We start from the raw sequence: 27,906 nt of genomic DNA, 5'->3' as shown, positions 1-27,906 counted from the left end.
CGGTTGCTTTCGTTTATTTAGCTAACAAGCGTTGTGCCCGCGCGTTGCTGCGGGATGGGCACAACTGCGGGATGGGATGATTGATATATTTTTATAACGATATTTCATTATTATTAATATATGCATAAAAATATACAACTATCATCAATATAAATAAGAACACCAATTTAAAACTTAAGAAATATACAACTTATCTTGAAGCGAACTACGCTTTTTTATATTAATATTTGCGGTGCATAATACTATAATCAATCAACTATTTTTTTATTAATCATACAATTAATGACATATGAAATACATATATGAATTTTTTTTTATATTCATAAACATATAGTTGAAAGATGCACCAATAAGTATATTAATTCTTCCGTTTGAAATCGACGTAGTTATTTGAGTTAAATTTGAAAATATTTATATAGTTAACAGTACATCTGAGATATTTTCTTTTAAAATTATTTTATCAGTTTGTACGTTCCTAGCTTGTTTCAGTAGATCTCCTTTTTGCTCTTTTTCGCTCTCACACTCAGAGGGTTTTGTTTTTTTTTTTCCTTCTCTAATCTACGAAGCTTCTCCGTTAAAGCTCTGTTTGGTTTCTCGGAGAGAGAGGATTGAGAAAGGTCGATTCCGGGGGATTTATGTCGGCTGGGTTTGAATCGACGCTGATTGGAGCTCTATCTAAGCAGCTCTGGATTTCATCTCCTTCGTCGTCTTCTTTGTAGAGACTCAATCTGGTGAACTTCGTTTCGATGCGTTTGAGACCAAAAAGGTAAAAATCATTACCTCTCTTTCTTTCTTTCTCTTTCATCGTTCTTCTTCGTCTTTAACTCGTTACCTATTTTAGAACCTCACAAAAATATTTTTTTTCTGTTAATTTTGTGCTCATCCAAACAGGACTTATCCTGGAGTAGAGTGTTTTGGTACTTTTCATATAAAGAGATTTTCCTTCCTCGGAGGCACACTTGAAACACCTTTGATCTGGAAAATTTTATCCTCACTCTTTCTCTCTTTTTTCTTGTTGAACATTCCCAGCCAAAAGACACAGATTATTTTTTTTTTAAATTCTTTTTCCTCATTTCAGAAATGCCTGAGCCTCGGAGGAATCAAAGACCGAATAACTCGGCGGTTTCCAAAATCTGGGTTTGTTATTTGAATGGGATATAAAAAAAAAAAAAGACCTTACAGACATCAGAAATTACGCTGGCTTTGTTGATTATCTTATTCTTTGAATTTGTTTTCAGGGTCGATGGGTTTGTTGATTGCCTGATATCTTTCTATATGATACTTGAATGTTTTTTTTTTTTTTTTTTGCAGGTTGATTGACGTCCCCTCTATATATAGACGAATACATTTCTGCAACTTTCCAGAAAAGAAAGACGTTGTCGAACGATCTAGATTTTTGCAGGTTGATTTCCCTCCATAAGACGAATATTGGCATATTAAAAAAGACACTTCTGCAACTTTCCAGAAAAGAAAGACGTTGTCGAACGATCTAGATTTTTGTTTTACCCTTAAATGGTATTTTCGTAATTTAAGAGAATTATAAGGGCATTTTCGTAATTTAAAAAACCTGCGCAACAGGATTTTGAGTGTGCGTGAAGAGTAAACGTGCGCTTTCCTTTATATATATATTAGTCACAATCATATATAGTCCCTTTCTTTAGTTCCTAATTCCCCTTCACACTCTTTCCTCGCATCAGTGGTTTCCTTGTGCACTTTCTTTCTCTTCAAGACAGAAAATGGTGAAGACGATTCTCGTTGTTGGCTTGTTGTCACTGTTGTTCTCAGTTGCGTTCACCGATTCTAATGCCGACCAAGATTTCGACGTTCGACAGCACCTCTCTACAGCTACCAGGTCTCTCTCTCTCTCTCTCACGATTCGTAGGGTATTCTATTCATGTAAAGATTGATTCTCTATGAGATGATGTTTTGTTGAACAGAAAATTGGTCATTTCTAATTGTTCCGAATTCTGTTATCAATTTATATTATAGGTTAATAAATTATGGCTTTGATTTCGGCTAATTAATTCGTTTCTTGTTTCATTTTTCCCTGTTGCAGATATGGAGTCGTCAAAGGCATTTCTGACAATGCTTTTGTGCCTTCAGATGTTCCAGAGGGATGTACACCTATCCATTTAAACCTCGTGGTAATTGATCTTTCAGATTTTTTTTATTATCTTAATCACCACTGTTTAATTAGCGTGTTTAGTCCTTGAGAATCAGTGAGCTCCTTTTTTTTTTCCGAGTATTAGCTTGGTCAATGTTTCCATGACTTACATTTTGAAGAAGTTAATAAGCAATTTTTTTGTGTTTTGAGTTTTCGCATGATATAGAGGTTGGTAGTAGATTTCAAAACCCTGTTTTGTTAGCAAATTAAATCGTCTGGATTGGCATTTTTTGTGTAACTTGATTATAACTTTGATGTTTAAAATTTTTGAGTTTACTTTCTCAGGCAAGGCACGGAACTCGTTCTCCCACAAAAAAGAGGATCAAACAGCTAGCCAGTCTACCGACTCGCTTTAAAGCCCTTTTAAGCGAAGCAGAAGAAAATAGTCGGTCTTTATCAGAAATCCCTTCTTGGCTCCGGGGCTGGGAGTCTCCTTGGAAAGGAAAAGTCAAGGGCGGCGAGTTAGTCACTAAAGGAGAGGTTGAACTATACAATATCGGGCTACGAATTAGAGAAAAATTCCCGAATTTGTTCGAGGAGGCTTACCACCCAGATGTCTATACGATACGATCAAGCCAGGTTAGCTTTGGGGTTTTTTTTTTTTTTTTTTTTTGTTCTTTTCTTGATATTTAATTGATAAGGGTTTGAAATTTGGATGATTCAAGTTAAGTTCTACATGAGGTGTTGATAAGAAACTTTGATATTCTTCGATAAAATGGTAGGAATTACAAGATAAATGGGAAGCTCTCCCAAAAGCCTAAATTTCCTCCTCAAATTATTAATTACAGCTTTTATTTCGAGATTAATGTATTGTCTAATTAGTCTACTATCGTCCCTTAAGTAGCTAAATATTGTACAAGTACCCTCACCCCTAAGTTCTTCGCAGATGTGACCTCAAATGTTGAGGATATACTTTATGATGAAACTTCATACAATTCAACCGATGCTAACTTCTTAACTTTCAACTATGCATGAGATCAGATACCTCGAGCATCGGCTAGTGCTGTGGCATTTGGATTGGGGTTATTTAGTGGGAAAGGAACTCTTGGGCCAGGTCGCCATAATGCTTTTGCGGTAACTAGCGAAAGTCGTGCGAGTGATATATGGCTACGGTTTCATGAGTGCTGTCAAAACTACAAGGTAAATTAATTATGCTTCCTTGGTCGGTCATGACTCATATTTCTTTTCTCTATAATTTCAAACTAGTTTGATATGCATCTTCAACATCTTGGCTCTCTAAAATGTATAGTGAAGGTCTTCACGAGATTTGGGAGATGTATTTCACGTATGCTTAGCAATTTCTTACCCATATTCGGGTGCAATATACTAGTTGGAAGGTGGAAGAGTATGGCAAGATATTAAGGACTGGGAATATGGGAAAATGGATTATGTAGTTATTTTCTTCCCCTATAATCCTTAATCCTCCAGGGAATGATGTTGTTTATTCAATTATTATTTTTTGGCGCTTGGAAATGAAATCTATTTAACTGGAGAAAGAAAAGAGATCAGTTGTTGATAACCAGCAAAGACTAGGTCGCATTTTCTTTTTAGGTAATTGAATATAAAAATTTATGGATTACAGGACTTTAGGAAAAGTCAGGAGCCTTATGTTGAAAAACTCAAGGAACCTATTCTCGATGAAATCACTTCAGCTTTGGTTGGACGTTACAAGCTTAATTTCACAAGGCAAGATACATCTGTTCTCTGGTTCCTGTGCAAACAGGTATTCTCACTCTCTCATGCTTCTTCTGTCTATCATATCATTTCGTCAGTTGGTTTAGTAAATGATTCCTATTTTTTTTTTTTTTTTTTCCTGATGTATTGATTCCCTTAATGATTTTTGGTACTCAAAATGGCGCTCTTATTATTAAACTACAGGAAGCAGCCATTTTGGATATAACCGATCAAGCTTGTGGCCTTTTCACTCCTTCTGAGGTATGTGTAGTTTATTTATCATCTTACTTGATGGATTGTAAATTAATATCTTTGGGCAGATACTGTTAGATGTATAAATGTTTCACTATGCATGGTAGTAGGCTAGTAGCTAGGGAAAGAAAGTCGGAGGAGAGGAAGAAAACTGTTGGATGTATATAATGTTTCACTATGCATAGTAGTATCATCTTTCTTTTTTATGTTTGGTATGATATAAAGGGGAAAAAATATGTTAAAGATAATTATATTTTATCCATTCAATCCTTTTTTTATTTTTCTCTTCTACCGAACGAGTGATATTTTATTTTTTATCCTAATTTCGCTCCAAGTAGATCTTTCCTTCTCAATTTCCATCATACGAAACAAAGGGCAAAGGGTCAGAGACTTGGATTAAAATATATTATTGTGTCATTAGATGATGTACAATTTTAAAATACTGTTTGCTGTTTTCTCAAACATTGATGTAAAAATTTATTACGCATAAAGTTGGAGATGCTGGAGTGGACAGATGATCTGGAGGCGTTTATACTGAAGGGTTATGGGAAATCGTTAAACTATCAAATGGGAGTTCCTTTACTTGAAGATATTGTGAAATCGATGGAGGACGCTATCCAAGCTAAAGAACGTAAGTTTTATATCGGACTTGTTTATGTTCTTATCGGTTGCGATGGTGTTGCCTTATGCCTTTTCAGTTGCAACAATGAGGAGTGAATCGGGTGAGATTTCTTACAACCTTTGCTTATCGACATGTAGAAAAACTTCCTGCTGGTAGTTACGAAAAGGCGAGACTGAGATTCGCACACGCTGAGACCGTCGTTCCATTTTCATGCCTTCTCGGACTCTTCCTCCAAGGATCTGGTATTATATCCTCTCGACTTTCTTGGATGATCTTGGTTTAGTGTAATAATAATAAAAATAATGATAATTCGATACATGTCGTTCTTCCTTGTGCTATGATACAATTGGCGTTGACTTTATTTCCAAATATTTCAGAATTTGATAAAATACAGAGGGAACAGCCCCTGGAATTCCCTCCAAAGCCGCCGCAGGAGAGAAAGTGGAGAGCGAGCATCGTGGCTCCGTTTGGGGCGAATAACATGCTCGTTTTACACAGCTGTCCAGCCAATCCAAAGAGCAAGTATTACGTCCAAGTGTTGCACAATGAACAGCCCATTCCTCTCCCAGTAAGTCCTTGTCTAGATCATTTTAATCCATTATGAGTGAAATGAAATCGAACGAGTGTATTATATTATTATTTACATGCTTTGGTGGTCCAGGGTTGTGATGGTTCAGATTTCTGCCCATTTGAAGCTTTCAAGGTACTGATTGACACCACTTAGTTGAATCCTTCCTTCTTTCCTAAAAGACTCTTCTCATAGAAAGAAACTTTTCATGTGTTTGTAGGAGAGAATCGTTGCCCCTCATTTGAAGCAAAACTTCACGACGCTTTGCACAGCAAAGCTCGTTACAGAAGAGGATCCATATGTTTCGAGAAGTAAGCCCTCTCTCCTTTACGGTTGGGTTTGGTCATTTTTCTCATCGACGAACGACGACAAAAGTTCCGGAAAAGATGATCTGTAGTGTCTTTTAATTACAAAAGCAAAGCTCACACCTTTTTTTTTTTTTTTTTTTTTTTTTTAACGCTCTTTCGGCTTTAACTGATTGTCAATGCGAACGAGGCTAACACAAATGGTTTATAATCTGCCATAGTGACTTTTAGATGTAGATTTATGGCAGTGAGATAAATAGTTCCATTCTCCCTCACATTCAATAGTAAGGGAGTTCCGACTAATTTTATCTCTAAACACAGCTTATATGCGTGTTCAAGCACGATTTGAACACCGTCTTTTTTTTAAAAAAAATATTTATTTATTTATGGAGTCACGGGTAACCAAAATAAAAGAGTCCATGTAAAAAATAAGCCTTGACATCCAAAAACGCAAATAGCATGTAATAAACAAGTATGAGTGTGGTGTACAAAGATGTGGAACCAAGTCAGTAAACTATTATCAAACAAAACAACACAACACAAGAACAAACAGAATTGGACACAGGGAGTGTTTACTACATGGACAAAGAGAGAGGTAATAAGGGCAGCAGAGACAAACACTGAGACGACGTGTCGTTCCCAAGAATATGCCCATTCCGTGAGGAAACAGTCTGCCGAAAACAGCCAGCGGGATCGGTGTAGAGCAAGGTCTGGCGAGTCTCTCCGCCACCGGACACGACGGAGTGTCCCTTGACCTCCATCCATCCCCCGGAGACCTGATCATTGCTAAATCTCCTCTTTCCGATCCCGTCTCCGACAACAAAGCTCCGCCCATTCACAGAATGCGACACGTTGGTCACCGCCACGTACTCCCCTTCCACTTTCCCCTCCATCCTCGCCGTCACCACCCTCAACTGACCATCCAAGTAATAGTCCGAGGTTAAAATTATTTTCCAGGCTCGACTGCTCGGGTTAAATTTTAGTTGAAATTTTCGATTGATTTTAGGTTTTATAGTTAAATAACCAATTAAAAGGAATGATTTTGTAAAATAGTAAAGAAAGTCTCAAATTAATTAATAAAATAGCTAACTTTACAAAAACGTAAAAATATCAGGTTTTGGTAATTATTTCCATTCTATCATAAAAAAAATATTGAAAGTGATAAATTGTTCTTTTTAAGGGTTTTATAGCTAAGTACTCGTGGCCCACGTACGAACTCAAAAAACCGACAGTAGCATTTTTAATTTCAAAACGAATAACAATTTAAAACTTGGGCTATATTATTAATGAATTAGTTTTTGTCTAATTTTTTTCCTTCATTACCCCAATTACCAATATTTTTAATTTTTGTTATAAAAATGGTAATAATTTTTTTAACCTCGGTTAATCGAGAAAAAAAACATATCAACTGGTGTTACCCTTACCGGGTAACTCTTCCGCTGGGTCTCCCGCCGTACCACTTTCCCGGTGCCGTCGGAGACCGTGACATCCTTCGTTACGCTCAGCTTCTGGTCCACCGTCTTGTGGGACCCGCCGTTGGAGTAGGTTATGGTGTTCTTCAGCTTGTAGTGCTGAGAGAACGACGTCGTGTGGTTCCCTGTGCTCCACATCACCCACCCCGTCGATCGGACCGTCCTCTCCGCCTTGATCTTGAAACTCCCGTCCAGCCCCTTGAACTGCGAGGCTCGTTCCACAGCTAGAGCTGGGTTGAGGACGGGCTTCGTGTTCGTTTGTACGGACGGAGAGATCGGATCCAGCCAGAGGTGGAGATTTGCGTTGACCAGCCAGTACGATATCCCGTCGGTGACTCCGATTCCGATCCGGTGTGATTTTCCGTCGAGGAGTCTCCCGAGGAATGGAGTGAGTTCGATGTCGTAGGTTGGGAGATTGAAGGCTCCGATCGCGACCATCGGCTCCCAGAACAGAGGATTTATGCCTCCGGTGAAGATCACCGGGAAAGGGAATTCTGCTCCGGCGAGCTCGCCGTCGACCGTGGCGAAGATCTCTCTGTAAGCTCCGTTGGCTCGGCCGGTTTTCAGGTCGTTGATCTCCACGTAGGAGTTCGGAGGGTTCGAGTACCAGAACTCGTCGTTTCCGTGAAACGACACGCAGAGCTCGAGGATCGCTTGTCGCGTGTTTCTCGGGAACGAGACTTCCTTGCTCTTCACATCGGACTCGCTCTCCAATCTGAACCAGAATCCCCTCTCGCCGGAATCCGATATCGGAACGATCAAATCCGCGGGTTTCTCCGCGGCGGAGGCTAGGGCAACTGTCTGGTTGTAGAAGAGGAGGTCGATTTCGACGTGGTAGACTCCGGTGAACTCGTCGTCGACGACATTCTCGAGCATGACGGTGAGGTTGAGATCCGATCGCGAGAGGATCGAGGAGTACCTAGTCACGTCTTTCCGAATCTTCCAGAAGATTCCGGACTCGGTCGGCTCGGCGGTGCTGGTTCGGAGAATCTCGACGCCGCCGAGCCAGACGGCGGAGATTCGGTCGTACTGCTCGCCGCGGCATTTGGCGCGAAACTCGACGGCGACGGAAGACCACGACGGGGAGGGGCAATCCGACGGCGGCGCGTAGGGCGTGGAGAACGGAGGGCCGTTGATTGTGTTGGCGAAGGAGTGCCGTAGGATCGGGTGGGTGCACGATGGGGAGGTCCGATCGGACGGCAGAGGAAGAGCGAGCTCGAAGTACTCTTGTGCCTCCTTGGCGGTCTTGCGATGCAGAGAAGAAGAGACTGATTTCGTGAAGCGGTTTGGCGAGTCAAAGGATAAGACTTTTTCGTTGAAGAAGAAACAGAAAAAGAAAAAGACAGAGAAGAAAGTTCTCATCATTTTGGCATTCAATTTTGGGTATATTTTCAGTTAGTAGATAACAGAAATACAAAGGTTATTTCAAGTCCTCAAGTGGTAGTCTATTTTTATGTACCAGAATGGGAAGTTTCAACTAGATAAATTATTGCGTGCCTTTCTAGTTTAATTCTGTAGTGTTTTTTTTTTTTTTTTTTTCCCCCTTGGCAACACTGTTCTATTGGCCTTGTTTCCATTGAATAGAAAGGTTGAATCTTGTATTCCAAGGAACGAGGAGGTCTAGGTCTTCATGTATTGGTACGGCGGTGGAATCATTTTCCTTCCTTGGCAACCTGAAATAATGATTCGAAACTCATGCTTGAACACAATTCATGAGCTTATATAATCATAATTCAAAGATCATATTGAGGGAAAGAAAAAATAAAGAACCGTTGAAGTTTCTGAGCTCCAATTCACGCCGTTCCTGGACCATTGCGCAGCAGCAGCACAAGAGGTGCGCTGAAAAGTCGTCACAAGAACTGCCCTGCAACCACGCAAAATCTCTTTCAATAAAGTAAAAATGAAAAATAAAAATTACAAATCAAAACTCGAATCTTTTGTATTTACCTCGATGTTGAGAAGTCGCCTCAGTTTCTTTCTAAAGCAGAAAGTGTAGCAGCAACAACCGGCGACCAAAGACGATGCAATCACGTTGTTCACCGCTTCTTCACGAGCTGTGATTCAGGTTTCGAATTAGATTCGGATTCAAGTTTTGTATGAAGAAGTGATGATTATAGCAGACTTACATATTTTTCCTTCGGAGACTGTGTTTGCTATCCATGAAAACGTTCCACATGGATACAAAAATGTCTTCGCGCCTGAAAATTAAAATTAAACCAAATTCACACGTCTAAATATTACAGAAAAATCGACCAAAAGTCACGACCGGTCAGTTTCTTCAACGGACTCACTCAGACAAGGCTCGCTGCAACACCCGAAAAGATCAGCCTTCCACTGCGACTCAACTTCCTCTTCGGTTTTCAAACCACAATCTCCATTAGTTATGTACCTATAAAATAAAACAATAATAATTGTTGTGTTTGAATGAAACTTGTTAAGAATATACAATGTTGTTTGCAAATAGTTTTTAAGTGGTTTACATGTTGATTTTTTTGTTTTTGTAAAGTTTTAAGTATTTTTATGAAATGACTACAATACAACAAATTCAATCAATTAAGAACCATTTTACTTATTAAATTGGATTAGCGACTCAAATGCTCTAGAGAACAAGCTAGCTCTTACCCGGATAACACAAAAGTCGGCTCGTTGCTCAGAAGCTTTACGTCTTTCTTGCCCGGAAGAACATTGACGATATTCTCAGTGAGGCTGATAAGGTGTTCGATGACTCGGCACTGGTCGTGATCATCGTTCGTTCTCCATCGCTGCAACTCCAAGTTCAGCTTCCCGTTTTCCTCTCGAAGCGCATCATCGAACCCCGAGTCGGGGTATACACTCGACAGTGATCTCTCAAGTATCTCCGCGTCTTTCCTTGTCCTGTCGGGTTTGAGAATCACAGCTCGAGCCTCGACGTGCTCTTCGTCCATCACGTACTCTCTCTTGTCCTTTTCAACTGCCTCCAAACCTTCCTTCAAGTCCTGTTTTGTCAGAAAAATACCCCTTTCTTTATTATTGGAACTCTTTGAAGTTTGAACTATAGAACTTTCATTGAAAATTAAAGTGTTTCTCGTTTGCCTTTTGCCTTTTGCCTTTTCCCTTTTGCTTTATCCAACTGTTACGTGGTCATTAAGAAATCAATACATGAAATCTCCTGAAACCTTTCTCTAGACTAGAGTGCTCTCTTCCACTTTAGAGGCCTTAAAAAATGCTTGTTTACGTCACCAATCAGCACTGCTTTAGCTTTATTAAACGTAAAGCCAACCATGACAGGGCTTTAGATGACTCCAGAAAATTCAAAACACGTGTTCGTCTACACAGAAATGACTGCCCAGAATCATACTCATGAATCATGATGAACTTGGTTTTATCACTAAACACTGTTTTGTCTTTTATTTGTTTTTTCACGGACATAATCAGTGGCGGAGCTAGAATTTGTACTTAGAAGGAGCATTATTTTTTTAAAAAAAATTCAAGAATGTGTAAAAATATATAATTTATTTATGGAAAAATTGTACGAAATAGCCATTTGAAACTTATTAATTAGCAAAATAACCAAAGTTTCAACTTTTCAGCAAAGTAGCCAAATTTATGTTTTCCAAATTTTTTTGACAACTATGATTAAATTTTTTGACGATTATTATAAACAATTTATCACTTTCAAAAAAATTAATCTTGGGGTCAAATTTTTTTTTGAAATCAGATTGCTGCACATTTTGGCTATTTCACTAAATTAAGACAAACCTATATTGTTTTGCAAATTCATAACTTTAAATTGGTTATTTAACTACATCATCCTTTATTTATTTATTTCTTCTATGAAGGCCATGGACATATATAATGGAGAGAGTCAAAGTCAAGGCGAATCTCGTGATCTCCATTTTAATTTTTTTTTATTTATTTACCTGCATACGAAACTCGTGAGCCAAGGAAATCATCGGGACAAGGCGAATCCGACGGTCGATCTCATCGTGGACTTCGCGGAAGCGATACGCTACATCCCAACCCATGGCAAGCATGTAGAGCCAGCTGCGGTCCCTGCAATGGCAGGACTCAACCAGCTCGAGCGCCTCTTCAAGCGAATCCCTGACCGCCACCACGTCCTTCGACCCCGCCATCTTGTCCAGCAAGGCACCCGCCACCCTGGCATGCCCCGCCAGCTGTTCGCAGTTCCTCCGGTGGACCTGCGCCTGGCGGGCCGATGCTGCCACCAAGCTTGCTAGGTCAGCCATGGTTGGGTTTTTAAGGGGGAAAGAGCTGTGGTTGAGGAGTGAGTTGTAACTTAGAAAGCAAGGAAAGTAAATATAGAGGGTTTTTTTATTTATTTATTTATTTTTATCTTTGTGTGTGTGAGAATGAGTAGTGGTGTGGTATTTTTGTGTCTTTTGTTTCCTTTACTCTTTTTTGTTGTTGTGAGATTTGAGATGGTTAAAGAGTATTTATAGGGTGAGTTGTGACTTAAAGAGCAAGGGAAGTAAGTTTAAAGGGGTTTTTTTTTTTTTTTTTTTTGTGTGTGTGTGTGTTAGTATTTTCGTTTTTTTTTTTTTTTTTTCCTTCGCTATTTCTTTGTGGCAATTGAGATATTAAGAGAGACTAGACATAGAGATAAGGAGAAATGAAGAAGTGCTTTTGTAGGATTGTTTTTATTTTATTTTATTTTTTTGTGAAAGTTGTTAATTGTTATTCCTTGAGAATGGACAACAACTTCTTGTGCTTTGCTGTCTAAGCTTATCTTCTTTCTTTCATATAAAAAAAGAAAACCAGTGTCTAAAAAAGAGAGAAGAAAACGAGTGTTGGGTTATCATATTGTATTCTCTTTTTGGCTCACTTTCAGGATATTTTGAGAATTGTCTATAGCTTTTTCGTGGATTCAGATGATATATGATCAATTATATTAAGCCACTTTCTCTAATTAATTTAAATTGATGGGTGTAACGGATGCCAGAATGGGATTGGAAGGACTAGGACAGGTGGTGGTGGAATTTAGCCAAAAGGGGATTGGATAATTGGTAAGACATAATTATATAAAATTATTATAAGCAAAAAAATTAATACAGAAATAAAATTGCATTATGGTAAGAGCTCGGCTGAAGCTAGTTAAGTAATCAAATAATATATTGTTAGATACACTAACATCTGCCCGTCTAGCTCAGTTGGTAGAGCGCAAGGCTCTTAACCTTGTGGTCGTGGGTTCGAGCCCCACGGTGGGCGAATGTTTTTTTTCCTTCTGCAGCCAAAGCTTAAAACGACACAAAGTAGTGTGTGGACTCACTTTTTTTTTTACTCAAAAGTTGTGTTCCCATTCATGCCTTGGTTTAATATTTTCTACAGCTTGTATTGCAGGTGCGCAGATTTATCTTGTCTTAGCTATATAGGACTATTTATGTAAGAGATGTAATCTTGAACAATAGTAGAGAAAAATGGCAAAGTCAAAATGACATTTTTAAAAGTGATTTAGTATTAAAGTTTTAAATGCATTGCATGTAAGTCGATATGTCCGAGTGGTTAAGGAGATAGACTCGAAATCTATTGGGCTTTGCCTGCGCAGGTTCGAATCCTGCTGTCGACGTTTTTGCTATGTAATCTTTTTCCAAAACGATGTTGTTTCAAGTTTCAACATATCACAAAATAGGTTCCAATTTGAATGTGTTTTTTTAATTATGATTATTGTTTCAAGAAAAAAAAAATATGTCAGCAGCGTCACAATTAAAACGTTAAGCTAACAAAATCTCTTCCCTTTCTATCCGTCTCGGTTTATCTCTTCTAATCTTCTGGTTTTAGTTATAAAGTTGAATTTGTGAATAAAGTTATTTTTTTCTTAGATATTCTTTCATGTATTTATTTAATTATGTGAGTGCAGTGTGCACATAATATACAAACTTGTCCATATTAAAAAAAGATTCGCTAAAATTAAGCTTAATGTAATACTACCACACATTACACATTATTAAATACTTCAAGGTCGATATTTATGAAATTACAATCAAATAAGCACGTGTATTTACCTAATGACCATTGATTTCGTCATTATCATTGTTCATTTCTCGGTGCAGGAAGGACTCGAAAGTCGAAAGGACCTCAACACAAGAAGGACAGTTTGACCACGAGTCTCCGTACATGGCGAGACGAAGTTGTTATCATTTTTTTTTTTTTTTGAAACATCAAAGAAAATCCATTCATAATAAAATGCTACTAATGAGCAAAATACAACGAAGAGGAAAATCACCAAACAAAGACCGACCAGTCAAGTCGAAGGTGCCACCTAAGAACCATCGGGACAACCATACCCGAGACAACCAAACAGGAACGGTCCTGTCTTGGAATTGCCGAAGCATTTCCATGTCTCTTGGGATTTGCCGAAGCATTTCCTTGTCCCTCAAACGGAGATAAACTCCTACATAAACGTGGTTGTCGCTCACCTGAGCACCAACCAACCAAAGCCCTTCCATCCTCCCACCGGAGGACCACCTCCACAAACCCAACTCCCGCAGATTAAGCGAACCTTCGCGGCGGGAGCTCGAGAGCATGAGGTCGGCGACCAACCCAACATCCTTCCTTCGACTGATGCGCGCCTGAAGTTGATGATAAACTTCGATGGAAAAACGCACATTAGAGAACGAAAGATTCGACTGACTAGCTACAACACTAAGGCAATAAACTAGATCTAAAAGAGAAAATACTAGTTTAGTCCTCACTTCTAACAAACCCCAACAGAGTAAATAAAAAAAGACATAAAAAACACAGCCACCAACAAAACCCATTCCATCCAAGCTCAAAATTCCACTGCCGACAGAGGCTAACACCACCACCAAGTGCGGCGTCGACGATGGAGAGCTCCGATCAGGACGAGGAAGGATACGCCGGAGAAGACGACGCCAAGCTCGAGCGAACGGAGAAGAGGGCAAAACGAACCGGAAGGAGAGGGCTAAAAGCGGGGCAACGAGCGGGAAACAGAACAAGCGTCGCTCCCCCCGGGTCGGAGCCACGCCGGGCGACCGGAGCCCAGGAGGAGCGGAGGCAAACCAGATCTAGATCTGGGAACTCTGGTTTTTGGTTTTTTCTTTGGAGAGAGAAACTGTTCTATATAGTGTACCTGACGAAGTTGTTATCATTGTTTAGTTCGACTTATGTCTCAATTTTTATAGGAAAAATATCAAAAGTATTTTTTGTGTTAAATCGAAATACGAGATTTATCCCTTCTATTTCTAAAAATATCATATATATATCTTCGGTTTAATATAAATGATATATACCTCCCTTAAAAATGTTATATTACAAATATCATCATTTTCGTTTATTTTTTTACAAAAATACCCTTAATGAAATAGTTTTTTCATTTTCTATTCTATATACAAAAAAAAAAAAAAAAAATTAAAGAAATTTCTTTATAAAAATTAAGAACTTTTTTTTATAAAGAGAGATTTTGATTTTCTTAATAGTAAATAAATATTTATTCTATTAAGGGTATTTTGGGGAGTTCAAATTATTTTTTTGTACAAAATAAATGAAAAGGGTGATATTTGTAATATAATATTTTTTTAGGAGAGGTATATGTCATTTATATTAAACTGAAGAGATATGTCTGATATTTTTAGAAATAGATGGGATAAATCTCGTATTTCGATTAAGAACGAGAGATATTCTTGATATTTTCCCATTTTTATATGACGAAATCATGAATTCCATATAATATCAATAAAAGCGACATCTCAGTTAAAATTTGTTCATCATTATTCATTATTGAGTGTCCGAATTTAACATCAACAAAAGGTAATTCATTTTAAAGTCAAACTTATAAGGGATAACATAATGCACATGCATATCTGTACCAAAAAACTTAAAGATGCAATATCTTATAAACTTAAATATAGTTTATATCATGTCAAACAGTTAGTTGTGGAGTTAATTTTAAAAATAAAAAATTAATTAAATATAAATAATTCTAATAGTGAAGTTATATGTATAGTGAAATTATGTGTTTGAAGTTTCGCTATTAATAATTTATACAATAGAGTAAAATATATAACTGAATTTAAATCAATCCAAAATAATTTTGTTCAAATTTCAATCACATAAAATGAGTTGCAATTCCGTTGGGTTTATAGAGAGTGGACAGTTTAAGTTGGTTGGGTTTTTATTTGGGGCGGCTAAAAAACTAGCCAAAATGACACCCCTATTTTAAAATTATAACCCAACTATTAACATATTTAGGAAAATAGCCAATTTATCATGACAACATTCCAATATTCCAATTATACCCTTAGGTTAATATTATTAACTATCATAATAAATAATACCATCCATAACAAAAAAATTAGTAAATCTAATTAACAATAACAAAAACTACAATAAATCTTATTTGTCGTTACAAGAATAACAGTAAATATTATTTACCGTAACAAGAACAATAGTAAATCTTATTTACCGTAACAAGAAAACAATAAATCTTATTTACCGTAATAAGAGCAATAGTAAATCTTATTTATCGTAACAAGAACAAAAGTAAATTTTATTTACCGTAACATTTTGTAGTTAATCTAACCGTAAATACGATTTACTAATTATTTCATATTAACAGTAAATCGTAATAACCATTGAGTAAATCATTCGTTTCTATGGTAAATATAACAGTAAATACGATTTACTAATTATTTCATATTAACAGTAAATCGTATTAACCATTGAGTAAATCATTCGTTTCTACGGTAAATATAACAGTAAATCCGATTTACTACATATTTGTTAGGAAATACTAGGACAAACACTTTCAACAGAATTACTACAGAGAAAATATGAAATAACAAAACAAAACGCCCCCAAAGCGCCTCTGTAGTACGCCGATGTTATCGCTCTGTACCGTTCCTGCCCCGCCGTGTCCCATATCTGCGCCTTCACCGTCCGACCTTCCACCTGTCAAATGAAAAGTATAGCAAAATCATTTACATTCAATTAGTATGCATGTCATTTATTTTAGGCAAGCGGTTCTATTTTGTTATATTTGATGATATTTGTTATTAGTTTTTCTTAATTATTTGATTTATTTCTTCAGTTGTAGCAAGCAGTTATATTGATTTTTACGTTGATTTGCTTTAAAATTTCAAAATTTCTTGGAAAAATACGTTGATTTGAAGTTATATCACTTTATTTACTAAAATGTCGAAGAATTTGCAGTCATCGTTGTTCATACTATATAGGCAATTTCCTATAACTTCCATCACTTACTAGTAAATTACTTTACCAATTACGAAACATGCATATGTCCACAACATAATCGAAACTCATCATTTTGTTTGTAAACCCACTTGTAAATCAAGATTACTGGTTCATCTAGATATTTCCATTATTGATTTCATAATCGAACCCCTAACCCTAAAAATATCAGCCCCAAACTCCTTACATCTCCTCATCTTATTCATATTCATCAAACCACACCATTTCCATTTCCTAATTTCTAATAAATAACTACTCCTATCCAAATACCATCAATCACTCAGATCTGGCAGATAAATCTTCAAACTTCATTCACATGTCACTTCAATCATGAGATTCCACAATTTCCAGATCGGATGACAAGTAGCAAGTACAAATAGACGTTCATATTTATACATATATATATATATATATATATAGAGAGAGAGAGAGAGAGAGAGAGAGAGAAGAGACCTGAAGGGTACGAGTGGCAAATTCAACGCCGATGGTGGATTTGATCGAAGGAGCTTGGCGATTTCGGATCGGTTCACCGGAAGCTTCGGAGTCGGAATCGCCGGAGAGGACGACTGAGGCGTCGGAGAAATTGGATCTGACCGTTGTGCAAGATCTCGTCCGCCAATATCGACGAGTCTATCGCCGCCGCGAACACGAATTCGAACTCCGATTCTCCGTCGTCGTTTTCATCTCCCGCGTTGTTGTCGTTTCGGCTGTTGAGCCATGGCTGGTCGTCGTCGTCGAAGAGAAAATTGGCGGCGGAGTCGGGGTTTTCTCGGCGGAGCTCGCTGACGACTCTTGCGGCGATCTCGGCGAGGTTTCTGACGAAAGAGAAGGAATAGGCGTTGGTGGTGAAGCTGGTATAGAGGAAAATCAAGGGACCTGCTTGCATTTTGTTTCTCTTTGGGTCTGGGAGGAACCTATAAAAAGAAGGGTAATTTTGGAATTCAAAATAAAATGGGCCACTCTCTTAATAAAATTGATAGTTGGACTATTATTTTAATTGCTTCTATCCAAATCGGCTACTTTGTTACAAATCTCTTTTTTTTTACTGAAAATAATAATACATAGAATGCTTCCTTCATATTTTAAATAACTTATTTTCCGAACTTTCATACAATTTTATCAAATAAAGAGCTAACAGAGCTGCATGGAACAAAAAATAATATAAAAATGGGAAATAATCATAAGTAATTGTTTTTGTAATTTTTTTAAGGGCATTGTAGATTTATAGCAAAAATTAAATTATAAAAGTGGGATGTAACCAATGTTTACAAACGTATAGGAAAATAGTCAATGAGCGTTATATTTGACTTATATATATATATATATATATATATATATATATATATATTCTCATATTAAACATGCTATGATTAATAAAAAAAAAAGTTAATAGTTTAAAAAATTCGACAATTAAATAACAAGGGTTATACGCTCCGAATTTCTATAAAAATTTCAACCTCCTTTCTTAATTAAAAATAAAATTTTCACAAAATTCATTTTTTTAACTTTTCTATGTAAACTAAAAAAAACTAGACTAATCTTCATTAAATTTTCATTTAATTCTAAAAAAAATTCGTAAATTTCTAGCTATTTCCATAAGAAAAATTACATAAATTTGTAGTTTTTCATAGAAAAGGCTTGGAGTATTACAGAGAAAAAATAACGACGATAATGACGACCCTGAAGTTTTATCATGCCTTGGTCTTAAAGATGCGGATCGAAAACCACCTCTCGCGGGTGAATGGAAAATGTAACAATGGTGGACTCCAGCAGAATTCTAGACAAGAACTTTCATCCAACACAATGAATCTATTTTTGAAGCTCTCATCGCCACGAATTTGTAAGATTTGGAATCACTCAATATTCGAACTCATATGAGAAATATATATATTTTGAAGTTTTGATAAGGAAAAAAAAAACAATATGTGAGAGAGAGAGAGAGAGAGAGAGAGAGAAAAAGTGACGAAGTGTAGAAAAAAAAACTGATTTAAACGAATGACAGAATGAAAAATTCAAATGAATTATTCAAGTGTCACATCATCTGTTTAGCTATTTTTTAATAAGTTTCCAAACGTTGGCTATATTCAAAACGTGATGTTTGGAATGACATAGTAAATTACAATTTTTTTTTTAATATTAGTCGTTAAACCTTCTAATTTTCGCAAATAATCGTTTTTAATAACAGTTATCTAGATTTTCAATAGTTGTTGACCATATTTCAATAACAGTTAATCAAATTTCAATAGTCGTTGACCATATTTCAATAACTATTGATCAGATTTCAATAACTTTTAACCAGATTTTAATAACATTTAACCAAATTTAATAATTGTTTATTTCAATAATTGGTGGTTAAATTTTAATAATTGTTGACAAGATTTTTGAAACATGAAGCTATTTTTGTTCGAAAAAAAAAAGATTACTGATGAAATATTTTGAAAACATGAGTGAAATATGAAAAGTGATTGGTTTTGAAATTTTTCTTAAAAAAAACGAAAATCAATAAAAGGAGGGACATTTCATTATGTAGGACTAAATTAAGGCTCATTTCCAATTTTCTACTTTTTCCAAAAATTTACCAAACTAGGACTAGTAAAAAAAAAAATTCTTTTACTCGATGGGCTGAGCGGGAAAAAGAGAAAGAAAGAGAAAAAAGAAGAGATTTTATTGGGGGAAGATGGTAGGTTGGTAATTAGTATGAGGGTATAATAAGTAGAATTTTGTGTATCTCTCATTTGATTTTTTTTACGGGTCAAGCGGCTATATAACCAAATAGAACTTAAGCTTTTGCAAAATAGCCATAGTTTGTCAACTATAAGTAAACTAGCCCAAGTAAGATTAATCTAGGTTGGATTAAATTTAATCCCAACGAACTATAAAGACAGAATGTAAGCTTTATGAAGACTGGATTAAAATTAATCCAGACATGATTAAAAGTCATAGTACTCTCAATTGGCTATTTTGCTATACGTAATGAAACTATGACTATTTGAAAATAGTAGTAAATTGGAAATGGGCCTTAATTTAGTCCTACTTTTGATTATGGACTAAAAAAATATATGTATAATTCGAAGGATTAAGTTTGAAAATAAGATGCCGAATAAATTTCCAATTTCTTTTCCCTTCCGGCGAGCAAAATTACAAAAGCCATCCTATTTAATACCTGTCGTCGACTCTGTCTCGCTCAACTCAGAATTTCCAGACACAATCTCAATCTCTCTCTACAACACAAATCTCGACTATCGCTCAGGTTTTCTCAGGAACAAACACTCAGAGTAAAAAAAAATGGCGGCGCCGAATCTGGAATGCAGAATGTACGAGGCCAAATACCCCGAGGTAGACACGGCGGTGATGATACAGGTGAAGACGATCGAGAACATGGGAGCTTACGTGTCGCTGTTGGAGTACAACGACGCCGAGGGGATGATCCTCCTCACTGAGCTCTCGCGGCGGCGAATTCGGAGCGTGAACAGTCTGATTAGGGTTGGCCGAATCGAGCCGGTGATGGTTCTTCGTGTCGACAAGGAGAGAGGCTACATCGATCTCAGCAAGCGACGAGTCTCCGAGGAAGACAAGCAAGCCTGCGAAGAGCGATACAACAAGAGCAAGCTCGTTCACTCCATTATGCGACACGTGGCTGAAACCATGGCCGTAGACCTAGAGGTTATCTCTCTTTCCTTCTTTGTATCTCTGTTTGTGTGTGTTGGTTTGGTTTCGTGATTGATGAAATTTGAATTTTGTAGGATCTTTATGTCCATGTTGGATGGCCTTTGTACCGGAGATACGGCCATGCTTTCGAGGTAGTGATTTGAATTCGACAATGGCTATCGATATGGTTGTTCTTGTTTGGGGATTCCTGGTTTTTAATTTTTTTTTATTTTATCGATTTGTATTGTAGGGGTTCAAGCTTATGGTGAACGATCCGGATTCAGTGCTGAGCTCGCTTACCCGTGAGGTGAAAGAAATTGGTCCCGATGGAGAAGAGGTAAAAAAACAAGCTAGGGGTGTACTTGGGTTAGGGTTTCCATGGCTCGAGATGTATGGTTTTGTTTGGTGCGATTTGAATTGATTTATTCAATTTTTAGGCGATGAACACCAGTATAGTATAACTAGATTCAAAGATACGCAATTAAAAAGAAGATGAAAGTGTAATTTTATCAGTGTTGTAATGTAATTTCAACACTTGAAGTCAGTCGAAATATGAAACTACAATTTGAAACATGAATTTTCAAATAACCATTAGTAATAAGTTTGTAGATTGTTTGAAACACAGGCTTAGTTGATTATTTTAATTGACTTATTCATTGGTTTTCTGACAAAAAAAAAAAAAAGGTACAAATGACGATCATTGTAGGCACCTTAACAGAAACAGGGTATTTGTATAGTGAACCATCATATAGTGAATTAGCGAGTGCATCACATGTTTTTTTAATGCATGCATTATTTTACAATGTTTCTGTGCTTAACGTTCACAAACTCAACATAGTCAACGGTACTTCATCAGAAATCTCGTATATAGGATAAACGATACATTTTTTCTGGTTCAATTGACATAGAAGGTGGGTTCTAAAGGGTAGTAAGCATAGCAATAATTTCTGTGATTTTTCTGGGAAAAAAAAGTTTGTTCTAGTTCAGGATGTGCTGTTATTGTGATTGGTGACTTTTCCCTTTTCTATTTCCCTGGGTGCATAGGTGACCAAATTTGTTCCGGCGATGACCGAGGAAGTCAAAGACGCTTTGATTAAGAATATCAGGAGAAGAATGACTCCTCAAGCCGTGAAGATCCAGGCTGACATCGAGTTGAAGTGTTTTGAGCTCGACGGCATTCTTCACATCAAGGTTTTTCTTATATAAATGTTGTAATGCACTTTGGAAGTTCATTTGGTATATTTGGTGTTTTACTAAGTTTTTTTTTTTTTTTTTTTTTTTTGGGTTTAAAAGGAGGCGATGCGTAAAGCTGAAGCGGCTGGGATTGATGAGTGCCCAGTCAAAATCAAGTATGTCGCTGCTCCGCACTATGCTCTGACTACTCAGACTCTCGACAAGGTTTGTTTGTGTCCGCATTTCAATTTCTCAAATTGCTGATTAGTTGGGTTGTACCGAAAAAAGCCAGTGATTGACGAGAAACTAGAAAATGGGCTCTATCTGAAATTTAGGCTTACGTTTCCGAATTTCACCATTCTGTTTTCTGCAACTTTAGTGCCTAATAAGTAAATATATCTCGCCTTGTCACAGCTTTTGCAATATAGTCCGGATTAATGATGTGATCTGGAACTTGTCCCCTAATCTTTTCTTAATCTTTTTCTTTCTTACTGCTGTTTAGGAACAAGGGATTGCCATTCTGCACAAAGCAATCGCAGCTTGCACCGAAGCCATCGAACAGAAAAAGGGCAAACTTTCTGTGAAGACAGCACCAAGAGCGGTGAGAGTCTTAAAATCCTTTTCTTTCCTTTTTTTTTTCAAACTTCACATTGGCTGCTCTGTTAAATTCGGGGAACTACAATCTTACGATTTTCTTTTTTGTGTGTAGTTGTCTGAGAGGGACGATAAGCTGTTCGACGAGTACATGAGCAAGCTTGGGAATGAGAATGAGGAGATAAGTGGCGATGAGGACAGCGAAGAAGAGGAAGAAGACACTGGAATGGGAGACGTTGATCTCGAGAAACTCCAAGTTTAAAAGACTGTCTGAGTCGTCGCTTAGATATAGTTCCGGATAATTTTTTTGAACGATTTTTTTTTTACCTAATTAGATTCTCTGCCACTTGCTTTGGCTTTTGCGTTTAGCTAATACATAACCAATTGACAAGGAATTGTTTCCTTGGTATATATGAGGTTTTTTTTAATGATCTTTTGACAATCATATTTGTTAGTCTCTCTCTCTAGTGATATTTTGACAATCATATTTGTTGGTCTCTCTCTCTCTCTCTCTCTCTCTCTCTCTCTCTCTCTCACTTGATTGGTATCAGTAACCTTCTCTTTAAGAAAAATGTATGTTAGTGGTTGACAACATAACACTAGAAAACTGTGTTTGTCTCGTTTCCGTTGACCTCAAGTTCATAAACCACCGTGTTTATTGAATTATAACATGTTGGCATGTGCGAATGTCTGCTCGGTCAAAGCCGTTTATGGATAGCCACTCATACTCTAATCTTCACCAATATAGTAACGAAATAATAATCTGAGTGATAAAGTTTGTCATAAATTAACATTCTATATGTGTATTCTACGTTTCTAACGAGATCATTCACTGGCAACGAACATTTGTGACATTCTGTAAACAATATCAATAATCTATCAACGGTAAATCATTAATATATATATATAAATATATAGCTTTTACTCGTATATGGTATATCAACATATTTTACCGCGTTTCTTAGCAAGAAAAAGAGCAAATACCGCGTTATACTAAAGATTATAGAACACAAATAAATACCCAATCAATTATTTCTCTCTCTCTCTCTCTCTAGATCTTGATTCTTGAGCTCAAACCCGTGTTTTCTCGTCCATGTAAACAGAGATAAACGAAAAGTCCTCAACAATGGCGATCTCAGTGAAGAACCTCTTCACGGAGAGAAAATACCCGTTCATATTCACCTTCACAGTGCTTCTCTTCTGCGTTCTCATCCTTCTCTTCACCAACGCCAACACATACACCGACTCAGCGACGCCCAAACCCTCCCTCTCTGTCTACACCGAAGTCACGCCTCTGCGCGATTCTTCCGCCGACGAGCTCGCCCGAAACTCCTCCGACGAGCTCGCCGTAAACTCCATTGCTGATCCTCCGGCTCCGAGCTTCGAGTGGGAGCTTTGCGAGAGCCGAGTCTCGGCGACCGATTACATTCCTTGTTTGGACAATCTGAAGGCGATCAAGGCCTTGACGTCGCGGAGGCACATGGAGCACCGGGAGAGGCATTGTCCTCAGCCGAGTCCGCGGTGTTTGGTTTCGAATCCGGTCGGGTATAAAGCTCCGATTCCATGGCCGAAGAGCAGGGACATGGTGAGATTCGTAGCTCTTCGGTAAGGTTTTGCCGAACGTGTGTTGTTATTGTTAGCGTTGTTGCTTGTACACGTTTGGCAATGAGCTGAATGAAGAGCGGAGTAAAATTGAAATATTTCTTTTTGGTTTTTTGGTACGTGATGTATTTCGAAGTTGGAGTGAAGTTCTAGATTCGTGATTTTGTTTTTTTTTTTTTTTTTTTTCAGATTTGGTATGACAATGTTCCTTATCCGAAGCTTGTTGATTACAAGAAGGACCAACACTGGGTTGTCAAATCTGGTGACAAATTTGTTTTTCCCGGTGGCGGTACTCAGTTCAAGGAAGGTGTTGATAACTATGTGAAGTTCATTGCTAAGGTAAAAGAACAGTTTAATTTCATTTTTTTTAATATACTTATAATAGCAAATCATGGGCGATTAGGATAAGAATCGTATTCACATTTGTGGCATAATTTGGATTTGCGCCTCTGTTAGAATGGCTGATTGTAGTACTGATCGATCACATTACGGGGAAAGTTCTAAAATTCAAGTGTCTAATTTTTTTTTCTGTTATTTATATCAGACTTCGTCGCTTGTTAAATGGGGAAAGAACATCAGGGTTATTTTAGATGTTGGTTGTGGTGTTGCTAGCTTTGGCGGCGATTTGCTGGACAAAAACGTACTTACCATGTCATTTGCCCCAAAAGACGAGCACGAAGCTCAGATACAGTTTGCTCTTGAGCGTGGAATTCCCGCCACTCTTTCTGTCATCGGAACTCAACGGTTGACTTTTCCTGACAGTTCTTATGATTTGATTCACTGCGCTCGGTGCCGGGTTCATTGGGACGCAGATGGTAATTTGATTAGCTCATTACTACTAATTGTTTTTGGGTCTGAAGTCTGAACCTTGAGAGTTCTTTTGCTCATCACCCGTTCATTTTATCAGGTGGGCAGCCATTGATGGAGCTCAATAGGATTCTTAGGCCCGGTGGCTTCTTCGTGTGGTCTGCTACGCCGGTGTATCGGAAAGACGAGTCCCATAAGAGCAAGTGGAGGGGTCCGTGATCTAAGCTGTTTATTCAGTTTATTTATATTTGATTTGATTGGTATATATAACATGTTTGACTAATAATATAATCTTATATCTTGGTGCTTGTTTTCTTTGTTTCCCTTGCAGCAATGGTGAAACTGACGGATTCATTGTGCTGGAAGGCCGTTGCTAATACCCGCGATTCTAACGGAATAGGGATCGTCATATTTCAGAAGCCCGTCTCAAAGTCTTGCTACGAGAATCGCAAAGACAACAATCCGCCAGTCTGCGAGGACTACAATAGGAAGAATAATTCTTGGTAAACTCTGATAAAAGCTTGTTTTGGGCTTCATTATGAAAGATGGTTTGACATTGAATAAGGTTAAAAAAAAATAAAATAAATAAATAACATCTGTTCTCAATCTGATTGACAGGTATGTCCCTCTTAGCTCTTGTCTATCCCCACTTCCAGTTGACAACACTGGCAAAGTGGTCACTTGGCCTATGCCTTGGCCTAAGAGGCTGAAGAGTAAACCAGTCAGCTTATTCACCGACGAAGATGTACAGAAGTTCTACGAGGACACCAAATCCTGGTCCAACCTCGTCTCGAACGTTTATCTTCAAGGCCTATCTATAAAGTGGTCTAGCGTGAGGAACGTTATGGATATGAACGCCGGTTATGGAGGGTAATTTGCTACAGCTTACACGTTGGTCAAGATTTTCTAATAGCCCTTTTTCATTGAACTATAACCTTGGGCTTATGATTTTTTTTGTTACTTCCAGATTTGCTGCGGCGCTTATTGATCAACCTTTGTGGGTGATGAACGTTGTCCCTATTCACGTCCCCGACACACTTCCCGTCATCTTCGACAGAGGGCTACTCGGTGTTTACCACGACTGGTGCGAGTCATTCAATACATATCCTCGAACATTCGATCTCTTACATTCCAGCTTTCTCCTCGGAAATCTTTCTCAAAGGTACTACTCCTGAAACTTGTTTCCCTAGTGTTTCGTGCTTTCCAGTTGCACATTGAGTTTTAGTCAAGTAAGCTGAGCATTATTTTTCGATATTCACTTTGGCAGATGTGACCTTATAGAAATAGTAGCAGAGATAGACCGAATACTACGCCCCGGTGGATATCTTGTGGTTCAAGACACAACGGACATGATAAACAAACTTAAGCCGATTTTACATTCACTTCATTGGTCTCTGACCCTTCACCAGGATCAATTTCTCGTGGGCGAGAAGAGTTTCTGGCGCCCGGAAAGACAGCAAACCGTGTAACAATATTTATACATATATAATAATAACAAAAAAAAAAAAAAAAATACCATCTATAGGTAAAATTTTATGAACAATTTGATTTGTGAACAAAAAAATTGTATTAAAAAAAAAAAAACAAAAAATATCCTAGATTCCTTAAAATTTAATTAGATGATGAGGCTCCTTTGGTGATTAGGAACTCGGCTATGTGGTGGTGTCCCATGGCTGTGGCGATGTGTAAAGGACCCACATTTTTTCTGCTCTTGGCATTCACATTGGCTCCTTTACTAACCAAAGCCGCGGCTGATTCTAAGCTTCCACCGACGATGGCCAAATGCAAAGGAGAATGGCCTTCCTTGTCTCGAGACTCAATGTCCAACCCGGCCTCGATGAGCACCGAAATTGCCTCTTTGTGGCCTTTCATGGCTGCCGCGTGAAGCGCCGTTAGACCGTATTGGTCGCTGAACTCTATTGCTGCGTTGGTCTTTATCAGCCACTTGAGCTGCTTTAAGTCACCGTGCCGTGCTGCCGTCAGAATCGCCTCTCCCCGTTCCAGAATCTCCACTACTTGGCTCTGCATTTTTATTTATTTATTCATTACTTCAATACTCATTTTTGTGTTAATAAATAGAGTTTCTAGTCATGATTTATTATGTAATGCCCGTTTTGGTTTCTCAAGTTATCTTTTGGGGTGAAATGATCTTCAGATCATCAATTTCTTATTGTTTTAACTATTATTCTTATTAACGGATTTTAAAACCTAAATCCTTTTTTTTTTTTTTGATAAACCTAGATCCCTTATTTATGTGTTGATTATATTAGAGTAATTAGTAAAAAAAAATGCTCCATTGATAAATATTGTTCCAACATTTTTTTTTCTTTCCAAGTTCAAATATAAACATATAAGTTTCTTTTATTATAAATTTATACATTACTATACAGGTATACAGGGACGGAGGTTTAACTTGGCCCAGCAGGGGCTCAAGCCAGCCCTCAAAATTGTTTTATACATTCTTTTTACCCGAATTTAGTTTTGTTTTACATTTATATCCCTAAAATTTATAAATTATGAAGGAAATAAAATTCATTTTAGACTCTCTAAGTTAGGAGTCTCGCTCTTATAAGGGTTTAATTATAGAAAAAGGACTAAGATACTAAAATGAAAAAGGGATAGTAAATAAATGATAAAGGGATTGGAGTACGAAAAAAATTTAAATAAATAACTATTTGCGCTTGGTGTACGAAAGCATTGTAAATAAATGATAAAGGGATTGCTCACGTGTCCCGTATCGCGAGCAAGGTCGATCGCGGACCTTCCACGGTAGTCCAGGACAGTCGGGTCAACGCCGGAGTCAATCAGCCTCTGAGCCACGTGGCAGTCTCCACTCGCAGCGGCTCGGTGCAGCCCAGTCCTCTCATCCTCCACGTCACCACCACCAATCCTAAGCCCACTCTCCAGCAACAGATTAACCATCCGCTCAGGGCTCGCAAGCTCACTCGCGGCCCGCAAAAGCGCGTCGGACTCACCAAACCCGAGCTCCGACAGCACCGAGCTCATTCGCTTCACCAGAGCCCTCGCCGCGTCGTAGTTTCCGGACCCCACCGCGTGCCGGAGGAGAAACTCACCGACAAAGGCTGTTTTGAGCCTGTGGTCGTTGGTCGAGCAGTTTCCGGGGCGGGAAGCGAACCAGGATATCACCGACGCCGGCGCGTGGGTTTCACGACGGTGATGACGTGGCGGGTCGGGGAAGACTGCGGTTTTGACGAGGAAGCGGTCGGTTGGGGAGCGAGGGAAGGAGTTTGGGAGGTGGGTTTGGGGTTTGAGGATGACTTGAAAGGCGGCGGAGGAGAGAGGAGGGATTATTCCGGCGGGAGGGTTGACCAGGAATTTGTGGGGTGACGAGGTTTGGACTTTGAATGCCACGCTGGCGTTTGGGGTTAGGGATTTCAGGTGGATTGTGGTTCGGCATTTGGAGTTGGGTGTGAAGTTTATGACCACTTCTTGCTCTGAAACCTCTACGAGAAGGTTCTGTGTCTGGGTTTTGGGTTTGGGTTTGGGTTTGGGTTCCATGGGGATAGAGAAGAAGGTTTGATTATTAGGAGGAAGAAGAAGAGGAAGCCATGTGAGTGTATTTTTGGTGGTCCCGCCGTGGGAAGTGGATTGAGGATGAGATGAGATGATTTTTTTGTCTTTTTTGGGTCGTTTTTTCAATTTAATTACGTGTCGAGTTTTGGATTTTTGGCTTTATTTGAATCGTGGAAGATAAAGATATAGCTAAAACTTAAATGTTGATTTTTATGGCGTTATTGAGCATATATAGCCTTTTGATTCTGAAGGCATCCGGTATTTCATTACGTTATGTCTCGTCACTT

General features: G+C 38.0%; 6 protein-coding genes and 2 non-coding genes across 10 annotated transcripts; 5 read left to right on the top strand and 3 right to left on the bottom strand.

Annotated features, from left to right (window-relative positions):
- Positions 1 to 464: 464 nt before the first annotated feature.
- LOC149379693 (histidine acid phosphatase family protein) lies at positions 465 to 5,821 on the top strand. 3 transcript variants are annotated; one of them, XM_089602491.1, is made up of 14 exons: positions 465 to 766; positions 892 to 1,137; positions 1,312 to 1,402; positions 1,698 to 1,852; positions 2,057 to 2,144; positions 2,450 to 2,743; positions 3,146 to 3,304; positions 3,747 to 3,887; positions 4,043 to 4,099; positions 4,583 to 4,721; positions 4,850 to 4,954; positions 5,090 to 5,280; positions 5,374 to 5,415; positions 5,501 to 5,821. In XM_089602491.1, exons 1-14 carry the CDS (start codon positions 747 to 749, stop codon positions 5,675 to 5,677), a joined length of 1,905 nt encoding a protein of 634 aa, XP_089458617.1. In that variant the 5' UTR covers positions 465 to 746; the 3' UTR covers positions 5,678 to 5,821. The 3 variants fall into 3 exon arrangements, with proteins under 3 accessions (XP_089458617.1, XP_089458618.1, XP_089458619.1); XM_089602492.1 differs by lacking the exon at positions 892 to 1,137; XM_089602493.1 differs by lacking the exon at positions 465 to 766 and having other exon boundaries at positions 1,120 to 1,137.
- A 184-nt stretch (positions 5,822 to 6,005) lies between these two features.
- LOC149379692 (Peptide-N4-(N-acetyl-beta-glucosaminyl)asparagine amidase A protein) lies at positions 6,006 to 8,588 on the bottom strand. Its single transcript, XM_089602494.1, has 2 exons — positions 7,010 to 8,588; positions 6,006 to 6,499 (listed from the first exon to the last, which is right to left on the bottom strand). Exons 1-2 carry the CDS (start codon positions 8,420 to 8,422, stop codon positions 6,161 to 6,163), a joined length of 1,752 nt encoding a protein of 583 aa, XP_089458620.1. The 5' UTR covers positions 8,423 to 8,588; the 3' UTR covers positions 6,006 to 6,160.
- A 9-nt stretch (positions 8,589 to 8,597) lies between these two features.
- Positions 8,598 to 11,557, bottom strand: LOC149379691 (protein MID1-COMPLEMENTING ACTIVITY 1-like). The gene is made up of 7 exons (XM_089602495.1): positions 10,957 to 11,557; positions 9,680 to 10,032; positions 9,349 to 9,446; positions 9,184 to 9,255; positions 9,005 to 9,111; positions 8,828 to 8,921; positions 8,598 to 8,730 (listed from the first exon to the last, which is right to left on the bottom strand). Exons 1-7 carry the CDS (start codon positions 11,281 to 11,283, stop codon positions 8,678 to 8,680), a joined length of 1,104 nt encoding a protein of 367 aa, XP_089458621.1. The 5' UTR covers positions 11,284 to 11,557; the 3' UTR covers positions 8,598 to 8,677.
- A 632-nt stretch (positions 11,558 to 12,189) lies between these two features.
- TRNAK-CUU (transfer RNA lysine (anticodon CUU)) lies at positions 12,190 to 12,262 on the top strand. The gene has a single exon. It is a non-coding gene; the product is annotated as a tRNA-Lys (tRNA).
- Positions 12,263 to 12,538: 276 nt separating this feature from the next.
- Positions 12,539 to 12,620, top strand: TRNAS-CGA (transfer RNA serine (anticodon CGA)). The gene has a single exon. It is a non-coding gene; the product is annotated as a tRNA-Ser (tRNA).
- A 6,755-nt stretch (positions 12,621 to 19,375) lies between these two features.
- On the top strand, positions 19,376 to 22,161 carry LOC149379688 (eukaryotic translation initiation factor 2 subunit alpha homolog). Its single transcript, XM_089603295.1, has 7 exons — positions 19,376 to 19,924; positions 20,005 to 20,061; positions 20,160 to 20,246; positions 20,954 to 21,100; positions 21,203 to 21,307; positions 21,585 to 21,683; positions 21,792 to 22,161. The coding sequence occupies exons 1-7, from the start codon at positions 19,547 to 19,549 to the stop codon at positions 21,936 to 21,938; spliced, it is 1,020 nt and encodes a 339-aa protein (XP_089459421.1). The 5' UTR covers positions 19,376 to 19,546; the 3' UTR covers positions 21,939 to 22,161.
- A 531-nt stretch (positions 22,162 to 22,692) lies between these two features.
- On the top strand, positions 22,693 to 25,705 carry LOC149379687 (putative methyltransferase PMT23). The gene is made up of 8 exons (XM_089603293.1): positions 22,693 to 23,261; positions 23,468 to 23,617; positions 23,823 to 24,093; positions 24,186 to 24,296; positions 24,417 to 24,588; positions 24,704 to 24,955; positions 25,053 to 25,247; positions 25,353 to 25,705. Exons 1-8 carry the CDS (start codon positions 22,803 to 22,805, stop codon positions 25,552 to 25,554), a joined length of 1,812 nt encoding a protein of 603 aa, XP_089459419.1. The 5' UTR covers positions 22,693 to 22,802; the 3' UTR covers positions 25,555 to 25,705.
- Positions 25,697 to 27,655, bottom strand: LOC149379686 (protein VAPYRIN-like). Its single transcript, XM_089603294.1, has 2 exons — positions 26,813 to 27,655; positions 25,697 to 26,107 (listed from the first exon to the last, which is right to left on the bottom strand). The coding sequence occupies exons 1-2, from the start codon at positions 27,602 to 27,604 to the stop codon at positions 25,697 to 25,699; spliced, it is 1,203 nt and encodes a 400-aa protein (XP_089459420.1). The 5' UTR covers positions 27,605 to 27,655.
- Between the last annotated feature and the right edge of the window lie 251 nt (positions 27,656 to 27,906).

This window comes from Urtica dioica, chromosome 12, assembly GCF_054948205.1.
Source record: "Urtica dioica subsp. dioica isolate 48M chromosome 12, U.dioica_male_clone48M_v1_H2, whole genome shotgun sequence".
NCBI lineage: Eukaryota > Viridiplantae > Streptophyta > Magnoliopsida > Rosales > Urticaceae > Urtica > Urtica dioica.
This window is presented reverse-complemented; position numbering and strand designations above follow the sequence as displayed.